Source organism: Equus przewalskii, chromosome 1 (assembly GCF_037783145.1).
Source record: "Equus przewalskii isolate Varuska chromosome 1, EquPr2, whole genome shotgun sequence".
Taxonomy (NCBI): Eukaryota; Metazoa; Chordata; class Mammalia; order Perissodactyla; family Equidae; genus Equus; species Equus przewalskii.
This window is the reverse complement of record NC_091831.1, coordinates 105,306,659-105,328,339: the sequence shown is the minus strand read 5'-3', so window position 1 is coordinate 105,328,339 and position 21,681 is coordinate 105,306,659. Positions and strand designations below refer to the sequence as shown.

At 35.2% G+C, this 21,681-nt stretch overlaps 1 protein-coding gene across 29 annotated transcripts in view; it reads right to left on the bottom strand.

Annotated features, from left to right (window-relative positions):
• The window catches only part of MEF2A (myocyte enhancer factor 2A), a 167,639-nt gene that overhangs the window by 32,204 nt on the left and 113,754 nt on the right, over positions 1-21,681 (bottom strand). For 10 of the 29 annotated variants that reach the window (XM_070619727.1, XM_070619713.1, XM_070619837.1 and 7 more), the window contains 3 exons: positions 7,360-7,491; positions 4,807-5,026; positions 3,986-4,045 (listed from right to left, as the gene is read on the bottom strand). In XM_070619727.1, coding sequence (XP_070475828.1) covers positions 3,986-4,045; positions 4,807-5,026; positions 7,360-7,491 — 412 coding nt within the window. Of the gene's footprint in view, positions 1-3,985; positions 4,046-4,806; positions 5,027-7,144; positions 7,492-21,681 lie in introns of all 29 variants that reach the window. The other 19 variants (XM_070619706.1, XM_070619718.1, XM_070619806.1 and 16 more) reach the window with 5 other exon arrangements.

Below are 21,681 nucleotides of genomic sequence, written 5' to 3'. Positions count from 1 at the left end.
TCTGCTTAAATTCTTAATCTTTTTTTAATCTCCATGACACAGTAAACATTGTTATGTTATGTTATGTTATATTATGTTAAAGTCAAAGTCTGTGCCTAATAATACCAAATTCTGGAGTTCCCAGAGGTTGGTTCTACTGTCCATTTTCTTGGCAGGTTTTCATTTATGCTGTATTGTGTCTGGAGTAGGCCAAGTTAGTTTTGCTTGTGTGTCAAATAGAAATAATAAGGCGTGGGATGGTGTTTTATTCTTACATTATTCTTCTAGACAGCATCTACCTTTTCAGGTGTCCTGGGGACACTAACAATAGATCACCACAATCTAATTTCAAGCAGTCGGATGATGCAAATATGAGATGTAGCTACTATGAGGGGCTGTTTATCTCTGATTCATGCTACTTCTAAGGTCTAGCCTTTTGGGATCTAAACACAAAGTGAGAAGAGTATACTAGGCCCTCCCAAATCTTTGTGCGGTCAAAGAGAACTTTTCTCTCTCCCTCCCTCCCCCTAGTTCTCTGAGGCTCTCATACTCAGCTTCTTGGCTATCCCACTATGGAACCGCCAAATACCATCTGAGGAAAAGCAGCCACAAATGCTAGGCTCACCTCTTTGAGTCTCTGTCTTTGTCATTCCCTGGATCTTGGACAAGTAATTCTTCATTATCCTGTTAGTTCTCAAATGCTTTTAAGATTTCAAAAATATTTAGCCTAGCATTTCTAGTTGTCCTCAGTGAAAGTGTTGGTCCAAATGATCAAGTGCGCCACTATCACAGCAGAAGTCTGATTGTCTTGCTTGTCTTTTTTTCAAACTTCAATCTTATTTACGAAAGCTTTCATTAGTCAAAAACTTTTCTATGTATCATCTTAAGATCAGAACAAATATTTCCTAAAATATGTTTCATATGACACTAATTCTGAAAGATGCTTTTTCATGAGGGAAAGAAATGAAGGGTTATAGTGTGACATTAGTTTGAGTAACCCTGTTATATACTAGGTTTGAAGATTCAGGAAACAGCTGAGCATTTTTAAGGCTCTGATAAGTCCTGCATTGAAGAAACCTGTTTAGTTTTATTTAACACAAAGTTTGCCAAACTTACGGAATAAGTCTTTCTCATCATATAGTTCCAAGAAACATACTTTGAAAAATGTAGATTAGAAATCATACCCACAGCTTTTAATATATTTTCTTCTAAATTTTTCTTGGAACTTTAAGTGTTTAATCTTTTCATTCATAAGACCTTATTTAGGTGTAAAAATGAGTTTAAACTATTTTTTCCCAAACTACTAAATCAAAATGGCACCACTGTTGAAAATGAGCTAAAATGTATTTTCTGACTCTTCCTCACAAAAATAACACTTCTAAAATACCTACAATAGACCATTTATTTTGGGAGGGAAAGTTATAGCAAAAAACACTTTAAATCCGTGTATAATCTAAGTATTGCATGAAAATAATTACTTCCAGTTGGTATCTGAATTAAGTGATACAAGACGTCTACTTCATTGAACCTGAATCCTGAGGTCGCACATGTTAAAAAGCAGTTACAATACCAACGTCATTTAAGATATAATCCAGACAAGTAGACTACGTAGAATTACCCTAGTGCAGGTAGAATAGGTATATAGTTATACACCACATAATTATGTTTTGGTCAATGATAGACCACCTATAAGATGCTGCTCCCATAAAATTAGTACCATATAGTCTAGGTGTGTGGTAGGCTGTACCATCTGGGTTTGCGTAAGTATACTCTATGATGTTTGCACAATAACAAAATCTCTTAATGACCCATTTCTCAGAATGTATCCTCGTCATTAAGTGACACAAGACTGTATAAGAGTATGAACCAATCAAGAATCAAGACATACAATCCTGATGTGCATACACTCAGAAAAGGATTTATCTTTGTGCGTATGCAGAACTGGAAACAGACTTAAATAACTTGATAAGCACTTAAAATATTTTAATACTCAGTTGAACTTTAAATTTTAATAAAAATTCATGTTCACTAGTCATGATTATTAACACTAAATATTTAAACAGTTGCCTATAATGGGAAGAGGAAGGGAATGGGAGTGGAATACAGATATAAAAAGGATAAATGAATAACATACTGAGATGCTCTGTACAAACCAATGATGATGTGCCAAGACCTGAGGAGTGTGATTAATGCAACCCTCTAAAACTGAGGGTCCAAAAAGAGAGGAGGCGGCTTACAGAAATGAAAAACGAACGAAAAAAAGAAATAAAAGAAACAGGATTACATGTAGAAGATCAAATCAGAGCAATGACAAAGTCTGAGTTTGAAATTGCCAAAGGGAACACAAAAAATTGAGCTGCAGAGTGAAGTCTAGATTTATCGTTGCACGGCAGATAAGGAACAGTGAAAAAGCTTTAGGGAAGTGTGGAGAGTACAAGAAAAAAAAAACAAGGAGAAGAGAATTGAAACACTTGTTCAATAGGAGGAAGAACCATGTTTAGGATGCCAGAGGGATGAGAAAAAAATAAAGGCAAGGGGAAAACACATTAGAAATCTTCAAATAGTTAAACTTCATAAAGTAAAAATAATTCTGGAAATAAAATCAAGAGCTAGTTAAAATTAAGATGAAATGAAATAGAAATCATTGATTCTAGCTTTAAGCAGGCTGGAAAGTAGAAAGGAGAGCAAGATGGACAGTGATGGGTGGATAAAAGCATGTGGGAAAATACAACACACAAAGAGCATATGGGCATACATACAACTAAATAGAGCTGAAAAGAAATAAATTATAAATATTTGGAGATACACATAAAAGTGTAGCAGCCCTAATGTATAATTAGTAAGATCTTTACGAATTTTTCCACATTTAATTATCTGTTAAAAAAGGTCCTACGAGAGGTCTTTATCTGTTTAATTCCATTAAAACAGCAATTAATACAGTGGCAGATATAAGTAGGCATTTATTCCTACTTTAGGTCAGTATAGGTTTTGTCACTTGTTTCACTCAATACTGTCTAGTTCTTTCTCATGATTTTTAACTGTTATTCAATCATCTCCATAATTTTCTGACAGCAGAAGCTCCTTACATTTTCGTGGAATGAATGGGTTGAACAAATGCAATTGAGAATTTTTCCTCTAAGTGATCTGTTTTCAGATGTCTCCAGGAACACACAATATCTAAAAGCAGGAAGGGAATTCCTGCCCTTGCTTTCAGATAACAATGATGATAATTGTGATTATCACAGATTAAGAGACCAAGATGACAATGTGATGATAATCCAAATGGAAACTGTTATTCTTGTAACTCTTTGACATAAATGCCATATTTTTGTAATGTTAAGATCATCCTCTATCTTGATCAGCATTTCAGGGCTGGGGAGACATATTTATGACATGTGTTTAAACTGCTAGTCATCTTGGAAGGGGTCCCAAAGTAAAACAACCAATTTGGCTGCAACCATGACAAAATGTCAATGTTCTACATTTGACCACCAAATAGATCCTTTAGAGACAAACTTTTCAAATTTCTTTGTATCTCTAGAAGCAGACCCACCACTTCTTCACAGTGTAATCTCTCTGAAAACATTTCATGCTACTCTAAGCAATATCAGTCTGATGGTAGTCTAATTTGGTGAGAAGAGATGATACAGAAAGCTTCTCCTTAAGAAACTGTCTTGATGTAAAAATGGTATTAAGGCAGTTTAGTCCTTATAAAAGAACAATGTCTGCTACGAAGGAGGCATTCAATAAATATTTATTGAATAAATGAATAACTGAACCTAAGGCCAAGGTGTAAGGAATAAAGCAAGGGTGTTATGAAAAAATGTTAAGTATTAGTGAAAGTACCCCTCAGAAGGAAATTAAGTCTACAAAGGGACATGTCTACTCTAGCCATAGCCCCATGTTTCCCTTTTCATTTGGTCGAAGGCACTGTTTGAGGGACAATATTCTTCTTATCTTAGATAGGATACATGCCTACAAAATGAAACAGTAGGAATTCACTCACCCACTGGGCTGCTTCCAGCTCCATTTGGCACTGTGAGGTCTGAAGTGCTCAACATCCCACCTAAGGACATTATAGAGAGAAGAGAGAGGGCAAAGAATGAAGATAAATTGGCTCTCCTTCTCTGAATGACTATGAACTGAACAGAGGTAACCCTCACTCCACTCTTAAAAAACACAAAAATAAAAACTAGTCCAGTCCGAACTTTGTGTTAATGTGTACTATGATGTAGCCATATATATATGAGCTCACCTATCAAGCTCTGGACATGTTTGTCTTCCTGTGTATCAATACCTAATGGTATATATTGATAAGAATTGGTGCAGTGCTAATGGAATACTACTAAATCTAGGACTTAAGGGAGAGGAGATACTGCATTACACAGAGTAATGCAGTAAATGCACTGCAAGTTTCCGCTGAACTAATGAACAAATTCAGGCAGGAGGAGATGCAAAAAAGGGCTCTAATTCCAGTTAAGTCAGTCTATTCCCCACATTTTTAACATGAATGGCTCACAGTGAACTTTAAATCTTTGCTCATGATATCCCAATTAAATTTTCTGCCTGTCAAAGTATGGCTTTGCTCTGATAAGGAAAGCTTATAGGTGGCAGGTTCTCTATATGGTTCCACTGGGCCTGACATGATGCCAGAGCTACAGTGGATTTTCAAAAAACTACTTTAAAATGGAGCCAATTATTTAGTAGCGACTTTTGCTCAGCAAAGCAATAAAATTAAGAGTAGCAGAATAAGAAACTGCTTATGCTAGCAATTAGTTCTTTCACCCTTATTGTTAAAGGACCGGCAGAATGGATATCACTACGTACCTGCACTGCCCGTACTTGGTGGTCTCTGAGGGGCTGCAGGGGATACGTTTCTATGTAATGTGGCTTGAGGTGGAGAGAGCATACTTGAATCTGCTAATGTTGAGCTGGCTGCCAAAGATGGGGACACAAGTGAACTCCCTGGGTTAGTGTAAGACAAAGCATTAGGGCTGGTCACAGGGACTGTGACAGACATTGAGAAGTTTTGAGGTGGCAAACCAGGCTGTAAACAAAGAACAAGAAAGAGAAGACTGTTAGTTTTATTTTCCTCTACATTAAATTTAATAACTTATGAACTTTAATTTGATAAGGTAACTCTAGTTATTCAAAGTAGAGGATGGGGATAATTTCTTACTAAATCAATCTGGAGATTTAAGCTATTCTCTTAAGAATTATATTTGAATCTGATTATGTTTGACATGAACCTTTTCAACTTTAGTTTTTATATATTAATACATATATACTAATATAATGTACATATTTCAAATACTCATAGAGATGAAAATTAGATGTCAGAACCAGATATTAAAGTAGTATTGTCAAATTTAGACGTTATGAAATACATCATTACCAAGTAAGCATAAATTAGCACTTTAATGCAAACCAGTTTAGTAACATTTCTATTGGGAGACTCCAAATATAATAAATGGGGAAAAATGTGTACACATATTATAAACTTAATACATCAAATTTGGAACATTATAAATAAGCCCTGGTCTAATTTAACTGACTGACATTCTTAATGGACAAAACTAAAAAAAAAAAAAAATCGAATGATATACATAACACAATGCAATCTGAATGTAATGAAAACACAAAGAAACAACCTAAACAATAAAATTAAATACTGACAAGCTATCTTTAAACTGTATGAAGATTAAATTACAAATATTACAAACGCTATCTTCCTTCCCTCCAAAATATTCCACACCTTTAAAATATTTTCTATTTTCCTCTTCCATTTCCTCCATAGACCACCTACAATATACTTGTTATCTATGCTAAATAAATCCTCTTTATAATTTAAAGCGAGAGGAAAAAGGACTTTCCTCTCCTCACATTTTAAAACAGTGATTTGCAAAGTAAGGTAACACTGCTAATTCAAAGTTGGAAAAATATAAATAGTTTATGTATGTACTCTATTCAATAGTCTATTTCATGTAGAAAATTATAATTCATTAACAGATATACAATAACAGGTATATGATGAAATTTTTTCAAAAGTAAAGCAATTTTACTTATTCACACAGTATTTTTGCAACTTAACATTAACTGCAAGGTCACCAACATCCATGTAAGGTCAGCAGGGATTTTATTTTATTTTGTTTGCTATTGTTTTGTCTTTTAAAAACAATAATGATATTAGCACAAAAACATCTCCTTAAATCTATTTTTCATGAGCTTCTTCTTATAGTATAGGACTACTGTGAAGAAATAATCCATGATGTATACTATAGGGCATAGTTTTAAGAGATTTAACTCTGACAATGAAATAAATATCAGCATCAGAACCAATCTGTTCTATGAAGCCTACACTACATATACAGCACCAGAAAATCAGATCCAAAATAGCTGTCTTAAGGAGCTCTTGCCAATGGAGCTTCCACTGAGAACTCTTTGAAGAACTATCAAAGGAGTATGAACTTGAAGAAATATTGTTTCACTGTGGTTAGATGTAGGAGCCTGGAAAAATTTTAAACCAACTATTTGTTTTACAACCAGTTTAAGAACATCATTTCCTGAAATTAAAATCAAGCCAAGGCTCTAGTCCTCAATATCTACAGTATAAGAAAAGGAGTTTGGAGGTATTGTTGCCAAGCAGTTTTGGGACATTTACAAAGAGCCAAACACTAAGCTACTACTACTATAGCAACTATGCAAAATAATTAAAAATGATTTTGAAACACCAAATTTTGCAATAAATCTAAACATTCTGTATTTTATAGTCTCAAGATCTATTTAAGTACATGTAGCATTTTTTTAAAAGTCACAGGAGGGAGAGGGAGGTCTTATATGCACCGTATACTGAAAATCATGGAAATTCAGAGCTAGAAAGGACCTCAAAAATCGTGAGCCAACTCATGCACTTTACAGATGAGGAAATTAGAATCCAGGATGTTTAGGTACCCTATCCGAAGCTATAGGGGATAGTAGCAGAGTCAGGATTAGGATGTTTTCTCTTCACTTCTATGCTTAAGACACTGAACATGTATTATTATACGATTTCAGCAATTTTAAGATCTTTAGAACCAAAAAAAACGTTGTCATTATCCACTGTGAAAAAAAACAACAAGATGTGTGGTCAATCTCTTCATGCACAAGATAAAAGCACAAACCATACTTTAGTACTCACTGCGATTTTATGATTCCGCATCATATTATCAAATTCCTCATTAATTTTTTTATATTTTTCTTCTGTATGTGGAGTTAGCACATAGGAAGTATCAGGGTCTGGGCTGTCGCACCCTCTGTGTTCCTTCTTGTTCAGAGCCTAAATAATGAAGTTAACAAAAAGGATCAACAAATAAAAAGTAAAGGTAAAGTAAAAGTACTTACAGGGCCTCGTTTGAAAATAAAATCACTATCTTCATTTAGTTTGCTGAATCTGTCCTCCGAGAGTGGACTGTGCTCAAAGTAATCGTCAGCATCAGGGCTCTCACAACCATTAAGGCCTTTCTTTCTTAAAGTCTGAAATACAATTGGAAAATTCACACACAAATGATACTAACTTGCCATGAGTTTTTTTTTGTAAAATTTATTAAGAGGAGCACAGACTGAATGAATTGAATTATACAAGAGCCACTGAAATGGTTTTAAATGATAATAAATGTACTCTAATTCTTCAAATAAGGTAAACCTTAGATATAAGCAAAATTAATGCTGCCGTTGTACATTAAGAGAAAAGGCATATTTACTTGTTCAGATTCTTCCTTCCCAAACTTCCTAGAGAATACTAAGTTACTCACTACTCTGACAGTTACAATCTGAATCTCATTACATCCTGATCAACGCCAGATGAGCACCTGACAGGGCCAATGAGTGTGAGAACTGAAATAGAAATGTATCAAAATGATGTTTTGACGAGTTATCATAGTATCTTTATAAAACGAACATTTCAGCAACTTCATCTACTGATTTCTTTCCGCTTGAGTTTATCCTATTCACCAGGAAGAATCAGCACAATATCCCAATAATTTCATTCCTAATTTGTTCTTAAATACTATCATTTTCCTACATAACTGAAGTATAAAAACTCAAATACTTATTTACATATGACAGTAATGATTCTTTCCTATGTAGAATGTACATATTATTCGTAAATTTACACAGGTTTAAAATTTGTAATAAAAAGTTATTCAGGGGCCAGCCCGGTGGCGCGGTGGTTAAGTCCGCACATTCTGCTTTGGCGGCCTGGGGTTCGCTGGTTCAGATCCCAGGTGCAGACATGGCACTGCTTGGGAAAAGCCATGCTGTGGTAGGCATCCCAAGTATAAAGGAGAGGAAGATGGGCACGGATGTTAGCTCAGGGCCAGTCTTCCTCAGCAAAAAGAGGAGGATTGGCAGTAGTTAGCTCACGGCTAATCTTCCTCACACACACACACACAAAGTTATTCAGCATGTAGCTTCCTCCCCCTTTGCAGGCTCTTCCTCTAGATCTCCATCATAGATTCATTTAATCCACTGAATTATTATGGAGAATTTTCTAGCGTGTCATCAAAGTATCCCCTGGATCATATAGACTTTTTTTTCTTCTTACTTTGGAGTAAAAATATAGTGAACGGTTGGCTTTTTGATGTTTAACTTTTTAAAATTAAAATCATCATAAAATGACTTGTCTAGTATTTAAAAGAATAAATTTAAAACCAAGGACTTGACAATCTATGGAATATTAATTTACCTTCAGAATGTCTATTATTTTAAAGTAGAATTACGGGGTTCAACAACTTAAACAACTTTGAGACTTATTGACCTTCCAGCCAAACACAGCGGTTTTAGGAAGTTAAAATTTTCCAAGTAACCCTACATAACAGAGCATATTTAATTAGGAAACAGTTTGATCAATAGATTGGTACTAGATAAGTTCATTAATAAATGATTATTTAAACTAGATTTAAGGTATATTTTTAATTAATTCGTAACAACAGATCTTGGTATACTTTAAAACATGATTTACAATAATTATGAATGCTTACTCTTTTTTTCTTGAAAAAAGTAGAATATAAACACATAATACATTAAGATTTGAGAATTTTTTTCTTAGTTTCTCTGAGGTCAAATTATTTTAAAATTTCACTTTGCTCAAGTTTTTTTTTTGAATGCTTAGAGAATCATAAGAAATCACTAGTATAGATATGTTAGCTTCTCAAATTAGTTGGCATGTGCTTGCAATCCCACACACAATGCCTGAAACCCCCACCACAACACAATCACTAAACACAAGCATATAGCAAACACTACACCTATTCTCCGACATTGTCCCCATCGCTCTAAATTCTATAGGTCAAAGTAATCACATGGACTTTTTATGTGTACTTAGCCATAAAAGGTCCTGTTGTTTAGAACATAGAATGGAGACAAGTATCCTCCCCCATCCATGGCTGCAAATTCTGCTTGCCAAAACTCCAAGTTGCTATCAGCAGTGAAGATGTTAACACTCAGAATACTGGAACACAATGAACTCTCATAACCTACACAGCCCTAGAAACAGAACAAATATAGTAGGTGCCTACACACAGATTTTATCATGAAGTTGTTGATTTATGCTAGCCTTAAATCTCTAGATATTTTCCCCTCATATTCATATATCTTAAGACTAGGTAATTCATAGTCTTGCTCTTCCACTAATAGCAATCACCAAGTATGTATCTCTTGGAACACTTTTGAAATTATAGAAGAAAAAGAATATGACCTTTGTCTAATAATTACACCAAATTTTTATTCTACTACAGTAGGGTCAACCCTACTTTTACTCATGAAGAAGAATAATGTTCTGGTATCTCCAGCTCTGCAAGCCTTCACTTCAGATGGGGTTCCTGTCATTGTGAGGGAATTTAAGAGGCAGTATCAGCTCTGTAGATAACAAGCTAATGTACCTCTGTTGGATATCCAACTTGTGTCTTCTTATCACCAGAACATGAAGAGTTGTTTTGAGGACCCAACTACCATAAAAAGACTTTTTCTGTCTTCTTTATCATTACCACATAGCATAATAGTAAAAGTTTCTCCTGTGTCACTGGTACTAACAAGTGGAATGCTGTAATCTATTAACAAGGCCAGGCGAGGCATACAAAAAACAGGCTAGCTTCAGTTTTCTCACGTGCTTCAAGTTAGCCACAATAAAAACACTTGCTGGGTGAAGAAAACAGTCTGAAAGGTCACCACTATGAGGAATCTGCTTTTAAGTGAAAAAAAATTCATCAAAAGTACTAGCACTATGCACTCTTTATGGCTATTACTGATGATTATAATGTTCCATTCTGAAGTAAACAGGACTTCAAAAATACTTTATTCTTACACAAGTGATTGACAGTTTTTCAGTGCCATTATGGCAAACAAGGGGAAAACTCAATTGTGTCAAAACAATTTCAAATTTCAATGGTGTATGCATTTAAGTTGATTTATCCCAGTTGCTTTTCTTAAATAATTGTATTATGAAACATACATTACAAATTGCTAACAGGGTCTGCTGTGATGAGGAATGAAATTATTAATCAATTTAAGCTGACTTGATACAACGTCTTCTATGTCCTTTATGTCAGTGTTCCAAACATGTTTAAAGATTCTAACTGGCAAGATTACTTAAATGAAATCTTAAAATTAATACACCTACAATTTTCATCAGTTCATTTCTATAGAAGACAGAAATTTTTTTTGGAGGGTCACATAAGCACCTTTAAAAAACACACATTTCTACTTGTCACAATAAAGTTAAATTCTATTATGGTTTTAACAGCTTTTCTTTTTGTGATTTGGGGCCAATTCAGTCAGATACTTTCTGCATACTGTCATTTATGGTATGAAATGTAGGTTTTAAATAATAAATGTCCTTAGCTAACATTTACCTGCAATGTTAGCTATGTGAAGACAGATTTTGAAAAGACTTTTATATTCATCAAAAAATAACTGCTAAGTGTCTTTAATGAAAAACTATGTATTGTACAAAAGGCACATCCTTCCAGGTTATCTGATTCTATGGGGTTTTGCCTGTCTTTGCGCTATTTTACAACTCTGTAGAGATAGAAGTTAATTTGTAGAAAACTAATAGTAATACAAATAATGTGTTTATAGAACTGCAAACAAATTCGATCTGGTGGAGGTTCAAGTGACTTCCTTCCTCACTGTGAAAGAGGTTAGTTTTTTCATCTATGAAACAAATTCACTTTGCTTTCTTGATGGGCTTGTGTATTTGTCTAATCTTTGGATTTACCTGTTAACCAGTTGCAACATTTTTTTTCTGGTTCCCTCAGTAATTAATGGGTTAAAATCTTTGACTCAAGTTCATTTTATATCTGAGAATCACACTTTCATCTTTTTTGAAAATTATTTTTTAACAGTTACAAGTGAAACTACTCGACTTAGGATTCATAGTAGATCTAAACGCAGGAGAAGAGATTGCTAATAGTCCTTGTTAGGACTTAACATTAGATTGAGTAAAAGAAAAAAGCAGTGTGTTATTTAAAATTTTTGAAAATATTTGATTATCTGATTAATGATCTGTATTAATTTACTATGGTATCAAAAATTAAGGAAATACGATCAGAGAAGGTTTATGACCTTTTGGTATTCTTCTTCAAAAAATTAAACAGAATAATCCTTAATTCTTGTGACAATTCATAAATTAAATGTTGTTCATATCACAGTATTGAGTGCAACTGTCTAAAACTGCAAACCCCACAATCTCTTGAAGCTGGGCTGTTCTCCATCTGAAACTACTGAGTTCTAAAGTGAAACTCAAGCTGGTACAGGCAGACGGGAGTGTTTGCCTGAAAGCATTTCCAGGGAAAAGGGATCCTACATTGCATCCCTACTTTCTGAGCTGGAAATGCCCAAATTAAACCTAAAAGGGCAGCCTTTGGTTTTGTTTTTGGTATTAATTAAATCAGTTTTACCCCAATGAAGAGGAACTTAACTACCTATTGATTAAAGACCCCATCGGTAGGAAAGCTCTTAAATTTAAAATTTCCATACCAATTTAAGAAAAAACAGTGAAAAACTCAAATTTAGTGGGTGTCCTGGCTAGAACTTCCCTTCAGGTTATATCCACCCTCTGTTCTTTGACTATTTTACAGCTCTGCAGAGACAGACGTTAGTTAACCTGAAGAAAACTGATTATAACTGAAAATAATTCCTGTTCACAGAAATTGTTGCCTGTGGAATGTCACTGATTATCACCTGCTGGATACCGACCAACTTTGCTGGCAGTTGTAAATTCATTTCAGCATTCTTTATTAATGCGTGGTACTTTTACTTCTTTTTTGAACCAGGTGTGATATCTTACTGGTTCACTCATTAGTTGGTTAAATAAAATCTTTGACACATGTTCATTTTATAGTTGTATGAGAGTAATGATTATACCTTCTTCCAAATCTAATTAGAAACTTGGAAGACTTATAGTCCCAACTGTCTACTGTACATTTCCATTTAGATATTTGGCTAACATCTCTATGTCAATTTAGCCAAGATAGAATTCATTATCTTTCATTATACAGATCCCCTCTTTGGACTTACCTCTCTAGTCAACACAGCAAGCAATCTTACTGTTCACTCTTTGTTGTCTCCCCATATTCACATGGAATACCAAATTTTGTAGATTATTTCCATTTCCACTGCCACTATACTCATGTGGGCCTGCACTGCCTTATGTCTGGACTCCTACTACATCCTCTTTCACTTTTTTCTCTCTCTAATCTGTCTCATAAATTGTTACAGATTTACTTCTCCTCAATACAACTTTTGTATTTGTCATCCATTTTAAATCTTTGATGGCGCTCTTTATGATCTAAACCAGTAGTCTCTAAACTTTTTAGATTATCTACCCCATCTATAAATATATTTCATGCACAGCCCCCAAAATATGCATATATTTTACAAGTTACATGCGTGAATGACTGTCAATCTTTTTAGTAGGCATATTTTAGGATAAAATAGAATTTCTATTATTTTCTTCTTAGACTCCAAAAGATAGTTTTGTACATCTTACATTCCTCTTCTGCAATAACGGATGTAAGATACAAAATCAAAATTTCTTAGTCTAACTGTAAGTCACCTACAAGCCTAGCTCCTACTTTTATTGCTTTTTTCCATTTCTAACCTCCCTGAAACCTCTGATCCAGTCACAGTGGTCAAAATTACTGTGCTCCTAACAGTCACAAAAATCCCTTCACTGATGTAACCTCACTTGTCTGAAACCCGGTCCTATCTCTATCTGTATGACTGTTTTATGGCTCACTATGGCCTAGTTTTAACCTCAGCTTTCCATGAAACTACCCCCACCCTGCTTCCTATGCTAAAATTTTAAGAGCACTTACTCTATAGAACATTCATGTAACACGTTACATTACATTTACCTATCTTCTGAATACTTGCAGTGTCCTCAACTAATCTACGAACTTTCAAACCAAAGCCTGAAATCTAGATTGCTTTACATTTTCAGAGTCTAGACAAAACAGGGTGCTACACACACATGAAAGTTTTATATTTATCAATATAAAAACTTGCACGATAAAAAAACATACTAAAGGAGAGCAAGATCAGGATGGTATGACAAGTTACCTCAGAAGTCTTCTAAAACACAAAGTTATGAATTTGTCAAAATATACTTAAATAATAGGTAATCTGGAGACAGTCTGTACTAGGTTAATCCACAGAAACTGTTGATATCTGACTGCTTTTGAACTCCAAAAAAAATTTCATATGTAAGTTTAACTTAGACTAGCCTATATTCTGCAAACTTCTGGGAGATTCTCCAGTGAGCTTTGGACAGGAAAGATCAGAATTGCTAGTACAAGAAGGCTTCTTTTATGTTGAGTATACAGTTAGCTATAATCAATTAACAACCAAAGGTTTTGATTTTGGATCTTATTTTGAACCCAGCACGGTCGAGTACAAACTTGGAAATCTGAAAAACAAAAGGCATACTTTTCTAGAGCAAGGGAATCTCCATGTCATCTATAGAGGACCAACCCAGTTTTTAAAAAAAGTCTATATTAGCACTGAGACAAGGTCCCACAGTTCAACAAATCTTTTCTCCTACTGAGACATAAAACACAGTACTATAATTGAAGCTTTTTTTAAATTTGGGAATTACGCTCTGATTACAAAAATGGTTAATTGGATAAAGACCCAGAACATCAATTATTTTTACATGAAGACCATCAGTTGTGCCTTCAGAAGAATCACCTTGCAAACCAGCCTTCGTGGCAAAAATGAGACCAAGTAGATCTTGAGATGGTGTCAGGTCCTCAGGGAGCCAGGTATTCCTTCCTGCCTTGGATGCCATCTGCCTATACTCTTTCAATAAATTCCACTTTAGCTTGAGCTACTTTAAATGGATTTCTATTTCTTATAATCAAAGGACCCTGATGAAGAAAACTGACAAATTCTTTAGGTCACAAATTAATAGTCTCCTTATCTACGTCACGAAAGTCCTAAAACAAGTCAGGCTAGTACCTCCACAACCTAGAGTCCAGAAAGGGTCCCAAACATGGAAGTAAGATGACTGATTATTTCCTGTTTTTGGCCAAAGATAATTGATTCAAATAATGGTACATACATCATTAGGCCATGCGTACTATTGTTCTACTTATAAAGTATTAGTAACCTTATCTTTCAAGTTCAAGGAAATATTTACAGAATTATGAGTATATAATAGTGATAGGCAAGCCCCATACATTTGCCTCTCATTTTCTAGTCTTTATTACTAAATCTGTTGGCGAAACTGGAGATGGAAAGAATAAGGGAAGAGTGGAAAGGAGATAGGGAAAAGAAACCTGAGGAGGCAAGAACAATGTGGTTTAGACGTTTTTATAAGTATATCCAGGTTTTGTTTTTATACAATAAACTTAAAGAAATATATTTCAAAATAGACTATAAATTAGGGGCAGCTAATTGTAAACAGATTTCCTTTGTCTTATAGTCTCTCATCAGCAAAAAAATAATACATTTAAAATTTTAGACATACTTATTCCCCATGGAAGTTATATATACACAAATATGTGTATATGTAAATATATATATATGCACAAATACACATATATACATAAGTTACCATAATCTTTGGTGTTTGTTTACAGAGTAAAAATAGCTAGTATTCAGGATATTTTTCATTGTAAATACGTTTAAATAAACATTTAAACCACGTGGAGTCTGAAATAAGAACAGATAAAAACCCCAGGGGACCAGCATTGTCCAGAATCTTGATATGCTACTAAACTTTGGGTTCAGGAGTCTATATTGCCTGAGTGTTTACCAGAGCCCATGCTTCATTTTTAACTACTGCCTAACAAGAACTGAAATGTTCTTTGACACATGCTCAATTTTATAATGGTAACTGTCAAACTCCCTTTCAAACTAATAGAATCACAGCACTCAGAAGTGAAACTATGGAATTTAAAGTACTCAAGAGGTATATATTTATGGTGTTCCATTAAAGCAATCCACAATATCACGATCCACCTTAAATCTCATTTCTGTGAAGCAGCTGAGCAATAAATGCTCCACAAATACTGGCTGAATGGATAATAAGTCAGATCTAGCATAAGGTATAAATGAGTACTTGTAAAAGAAACAATATGTCTTAAGTTCCAAGGAACTTAAACTAGCCTATTAGCATTTCTTTTAAATGAGAAAAGTTCTTTTCCCCATTTTTAATAATTGTTTCCAATTTTAAAAGATACTTATTCTTCCTAGACACTTTGAAAACACAAAAAAAATTCTTAAAATTGTGAAACATACATAAAGAAAAATGCATCAAAATTTATACAAAATTCAACAATTATGAAATGAACACCAGTAATTCTAATCAGGTCAAAACACAGACCAGAACCAGAACCCTAAATATCTCCCTCAATCAACCTCCTCTCTCCCCTCTACAGGGATTATCATCCTAACTCTGTGATGACAACTTTCTGGACCTTTGTTATAGGTTTATGACATACATACATATTCTGAAAAATAAAATTTAGCTTTGCATATTTTTAAATATTATGTGAATGGAACATATTCAATGTATTATTTTGTCTTGCCTCTGTCATTATATATTATGTTTATGAGATTCATCCATAGGGTTGCACATAGTGACAGTTTGTTCATTTTCATTACATATTGTATTACACTGTACAGGGGGGAAAAACACTTCATCCCTTCTACCGCAGATAGACATTGGAGTTACTTCAATCTTTTGGCTATTATGAAAATAGTGCTATGCACATTTTTGCAGACATAGTCTACTGCATATCTGCATATATTTTTCTGGGATATCTTCTTAGGAGTGGAATTGCTAGTTCATAAAATATGTGGATCTTCAGTTATACTGATAATGCCAAACTACTTTTTAAAGAAGTTGTATCAATGTACCTTTTCTACCTGCAATGAGGATTTAATTTGCATTCCCCTGCTAACTAAGGAAATGAAGCACATTTCATATCTATTAGCCATTTGGATCTTCTCTTTAGTGAAGAGCCTATTCAAGCACTTTGCCCAGTTTTCTATTGTTTATCTTTTTCTTATTGCTTTATAGTCATTCTTTTATTTGTAATCAACATAAGTCCTTTGCTAATTTTATGCATTGAAAATCACTTCCCACTCTGTTGCACGTTTCTTTTTTGTGTGTGTGAGGAAGATCAGCCTGGAGCTAACATCTGCCGCCAATCCTCCTCTTTTTGCTGAGGAAGACTGGCCCTGAGCTAACATCCATGTCCATCTTCCTCTACTGTATACGTGGGACGCCTACCACAGCATGGCGTGCCAAGCGGTGCCATGTCCGCACCCGGGATCCAAACTGGCAAACCCCAGGCCGCCAAAGTGGAACGTGCGCACTTAACCGCTGTGCCACCAGGCCGGCCCCAGCATTTTCTTTAACATTTGTCTTTGGATGAAAATGGGTTAATTTTAATAAAGTCAAATTTATCAATTTTTTCCTTTACAGTTGTCCTTTATGGTAATAACTCTTATGTCTTGTATAAGAAATCCTTCCCTATCTCAAAATCATGAAGATATTCTCCTATATTATCTTCTAAAAAGTTTTATAATTTTGCCTTTCTCATTTACGTCTATAATCTTCCTAGAGGTAGACTTTGTGTAAGACATGAGGTAGGTTTACTTCCATGGCTTTCCCATATATATATCCTTGTCTCAGCACCATTGCTTTAAGAGTTTGCTCTTTTGTCTTTGATTTGTGATGCCATAATTATTTGTATATGTGCACGGTTGTGTTTCTGAGCTCTATTATCTATCTATCCACTGATATGTTTGGCATTTAGTATTTGTGCCATTGCCACAGTATCTTCATTAGTATAGCTTTAAAATTAGTCTCAAGACATGGTAGTACAAATCTTCTCACCTTGTTATCCTTCTTCAGAGCGTCTTTTACCCTTGAATTTCCCTATATATTTCAGAATCAGTGGTTGAATTCTTTTTTTTTTTAAAGATTGGCACGTGGGCTAACAACTGTTGCCAATCTTCCTTTTTGTTTTTGTTTTTAAGGATTGGCACCTGAGCTAACAACTGTTGCCAATCTTTTTTTTTTTTCTTCTGCTTTATCTCCCCAAACCCCCCTGTACACAGTTGTATATCTTAATTGCATGTCCTTCTAGTTGTGGGACGCCGCCTCAACGTGGCCTGACGAGCGGTGCCATGTCCGCACCCAGGATCCAAACCCTGGGCCAGCACAGCGGAGCGCGCGAACTTAACCACTCAGCCACGGAGCCGGCCCCAGTTGTTGAATTCTTAAAAAAAGTTTCTTGGGATTTTGATTGGCATTTCCTTAACTCTATACAGATTGTTTTAGGTAGCACAGATATATACAATACTGAGACTTCCAGTCCATGATAATAGGATAACTGTCAAGTTGATGCTGCAGTCCTGGGATAAATCTAACTTAGTCATGATGCATTATCCCTTTTATATATTGCTAGATTTAATATCTGTATTAGTTAGCATAAGTAATGTAGATGCTTTAACAAACAAATCTCAGTGGCCTAACACAATGAAAGTTTACTTCTTATTCATAAAAGCCCACTGAGGATGTCTTTTTATCTCAGAGAGCCTTGCATGAGATTATTCAGAGTCCAGTCATTTTTCTTGGTTCCACATACAAGACCTCAGAGTTCCTACCTGGATTCTCTGTACCTGGCTGGCAAATAGGGAAGAGAGAGTATGAAGATCATGAGGGAGATATTGTACAGGTCAGGCCTGGAAGAAGCAGGTATTGCTTTTATTTACATTCCATTGGACAACTCAGTCACATGGCCACTCTCAACTGCAAGGGAGGCTGATACACAGAGTCTACGTGTGTGCCCAAGCAGTAAAGAAAATGGGACAACGTGAAAATAAAAACGTCTCCAATAAAAATGATGTGAACTCAAAGAAGTGGACTAATATTTCATTTAGGAGTTCTGCATTCATGTTCAGTGAGACTGACTTAGTCTTCTTTTTTAGAACTCTCCTTGTTGGTTTTGCAACCAAGGTTAGCACAGCTTCATATAATGAAGAAAGGGGAGTTCCCTCTTTTTCCAATCTCTGGAACAGTTTGTGAAATGTTGGCATTACTTCTTTAAAAATCCCCTAGTACTTTCTTATGAAGCCACCTGTATTTGGGGTTTCTTTGTGGTAAACGTGACAATAAGACTATTCAGGTTTTCTATATCTTCATGATTACATTTCATTAAATCACCTACTTCTGGAAATTTGTCTACTGCATCAAAATTTTGAGGCACAAGAGGAACCTGAGATTTTATGTACTCAAAAAAGTATATTACAATAGCTGTTGAGTAGGAAATTAAATGGACCTTCGTGATCTAGTTCACCTCCTGCATTTATAGAGGCGAATAATAAACTTCGGAGAGATCCAAGTACTCACCTACCTCAACCTCACACATCACACAGCTATTCAGTGATAGAACTAGAACTAGAATCTAAGTGTTCTGATAATCCAGTTTAGCGCTCTTTCCACTACACTGTGTTAGTTCAGCTGATTCAACTGCATTTATCAGTCAGCAAACAAACGGAGAACGCACAGATGACTGTGATCAGAAGCCACTTCAACCAGTGGGAACAGAGCACATTTCTTGCACATGTCGTTGTAGGCACTGCCTTAAGACTCCTTTCTTCCATGATCTTACCCATATCTTTCTCAGCAACAAGTGCGTGATGTTTAGGCTATAGCTTTTTGGAATTCTAAATTTTAAAAAATTTTTGAATTTTTTTAAAATTTTAACTTACCCAGTTCTATGATACTCCTAGGTTTGACTTAAAAGATTTCAGCAAATGGTAATGATACTTTTCCTCCTCCGCCTCAAACCTGGGGCCCTTGTCTCACAAGAGCTGGCTACAGAGCAGCAATCCAGTAGTCTCTGCTCATCAACAGGGGTAATGTAATTCTGCTGCACATCTCCACACATAAGGGAATGCTTTAATAGAGTTGGTTCTCAGTGTACTGTGAAGTCAGGAAAGTGTATTTGCAAAAGTCCTGGCTGTCCGGCTGTTCGTTCTTCACTCTCTCTCTCTCTTTTTCTTTTTAATTGCACAAATGACTTAATCTACCTTTATTCTTTTTTCTTCTTTAATACAACAAAATTTATTGAGAGCATCCAACTAGATTCTGATATTCACTGATAAAACAGACATGAGTCACTGTCCACATGAAGCTTGTGGAGGTCATTTGATTTTCCCATGAAGACTGGTTTCTTACCATCGTAGTCTGACTTGGTTTGAGCCCCTTCTTCAAAACCCTGAGGTGGTTTAGTTGCAAAGCTGACACATAGTGTTTTGCCTTCATCACTGAAGATATTTTCTCTGGGTGTAGAATTCTAGGTTGGATTCCAAATACCTTCTTCCCAATACATTTAGGAAATCATTTCATTGACTACAGATTTCACTTCCTGCTGTTTAGAATCAGTCAGCACTCCTTTGAAGATAATCTATTTAGGTTTTCTCTTGTATTTTATTTTCTGCAGTTTCACTATGTCTATGTACAGATTTATTTACACTGCATGAGATTTGTTGGGCTTCTTAAATCTGAGGATTGTGAACTCTCATCAATCCTTCAAACACTGCCTCTGCCCTATGCTCATTCTCTCTCTCTTCCCTTTCTCCTTTAAGAATGTCAATTAAATTAAGGGTAGAATTTCTAACCAATCCTCCTTTTCTCTCAACCTCTCTTGGTATTTTCCACCTTACCGTCTCTTTGTGCTGAATTCTAGATAATTTCTTCTATCTTTCAGTTCGTCAATTCTCTAGAGCTATGTCAAATATACCTTCTATATGTCTACTAAGTTTTTGTTTTTTTGTTTTTTTTGAGGAAGATTAGCCCTGAGCTAACATCTGTTGCCAATCCTTCTCTTTCTGCTGAGGAAGACTGGCCCTGTGCTAATATCCATGCCCATCTTCCTCTACTTTATATGTGGGATGCCTGCCACAGCATGGCCTGCCAAGGAGGGCCAGGTCTGCACCTAGGATCCGAACCAGCAAACCCTGGGCCACTGACACGGAACGTGTGAACTTAACTGCTGTGCCACTGGGCCGGCCCCTGTCTACTAAGTTTTAAGTTTTGGTTCTTGTATTTTTTCATTTCTAGAAGTATTTCATTCTCTTCAAGTCTGCTATATCACTTCTTTTATAGTTTCCTGTTTCTTGCAGATATCTGTAAACTTTTTTATTAAAACATAGAAAGTGAAATTGTTTATAATCTATATATAATAATAACAGTATCTAAAATGTTTAGATGTCAGTTTCTACTATTTCTTGCTGAATTTTGTTTATTGTGCCTTGTTTTCTTTTATGGTTGGCCGTCTTTGTATGATGGATGCTCAATGGTTTTGAAAGGTTATTTGAAGGAGATTTTTGATGCCGAGAATAAGGCACCTTTCTTCAAAAAGGATATAAATTTGCTTTTTCTAGGTACCTGGAGCACTAGTTTTCTTGGACTTCTTGTGTTATATGACTCTGGCCTCTGATCCCACCCAATGCTGGTACTTGTTTTACAACCTCTCAGAGACAGCTTCTCTTTTTTTACTTTTCTTGTTCTCCTCTTTGCTCCATCTGTTCAGAAATCTCCTTGCAGTCTCTGCAAGCAAGAAAAAGGCAGAGAATTTCCATCTTCTTGAGGTCCCAGTCTGACTCACAAATGTAAATCCACCAAAACCTGAAGCTTAGTTTTTCAACTGTTTTATCCAGATGGGCAAATGACTCAAGGTAGCCAGAGGTTTAAATATTTCTTTACCTTTTAGGCTCTCATCTTTTCTGAGATTTTGGCCTGGCATATTCCTTAGCTCTTTGATGCTATAAAGAAGTTTTTGTATAATTCATCTAACATTTTCAGTTGTCTTCAGCTGAAAGGTTGGTCCAGATAACCAGGCCCTACATAACTGAAATAATAAATCAACATTTTTAGGAAAAAGTGAACTAAGCGTTTTCTAACGACATCCATGAAGTTGTTTTTTGATTACCTTTAAGTTAAATGTAAAAATTAAATGTAAAAATGTAAAAAAATTTCCACAATTTGTATGGAATTCCACTGTCAAGTTCCTCAAAAAGTTAAACACAGAGCTACCATACAACCCAGACTAAATTCCACTCCTAATGAGATACCCAAGAGAAATAAAAACATGTCCATATAAAAACTTGTACACAAATTTCATCAAAGCATTTTCCTAACAGTCA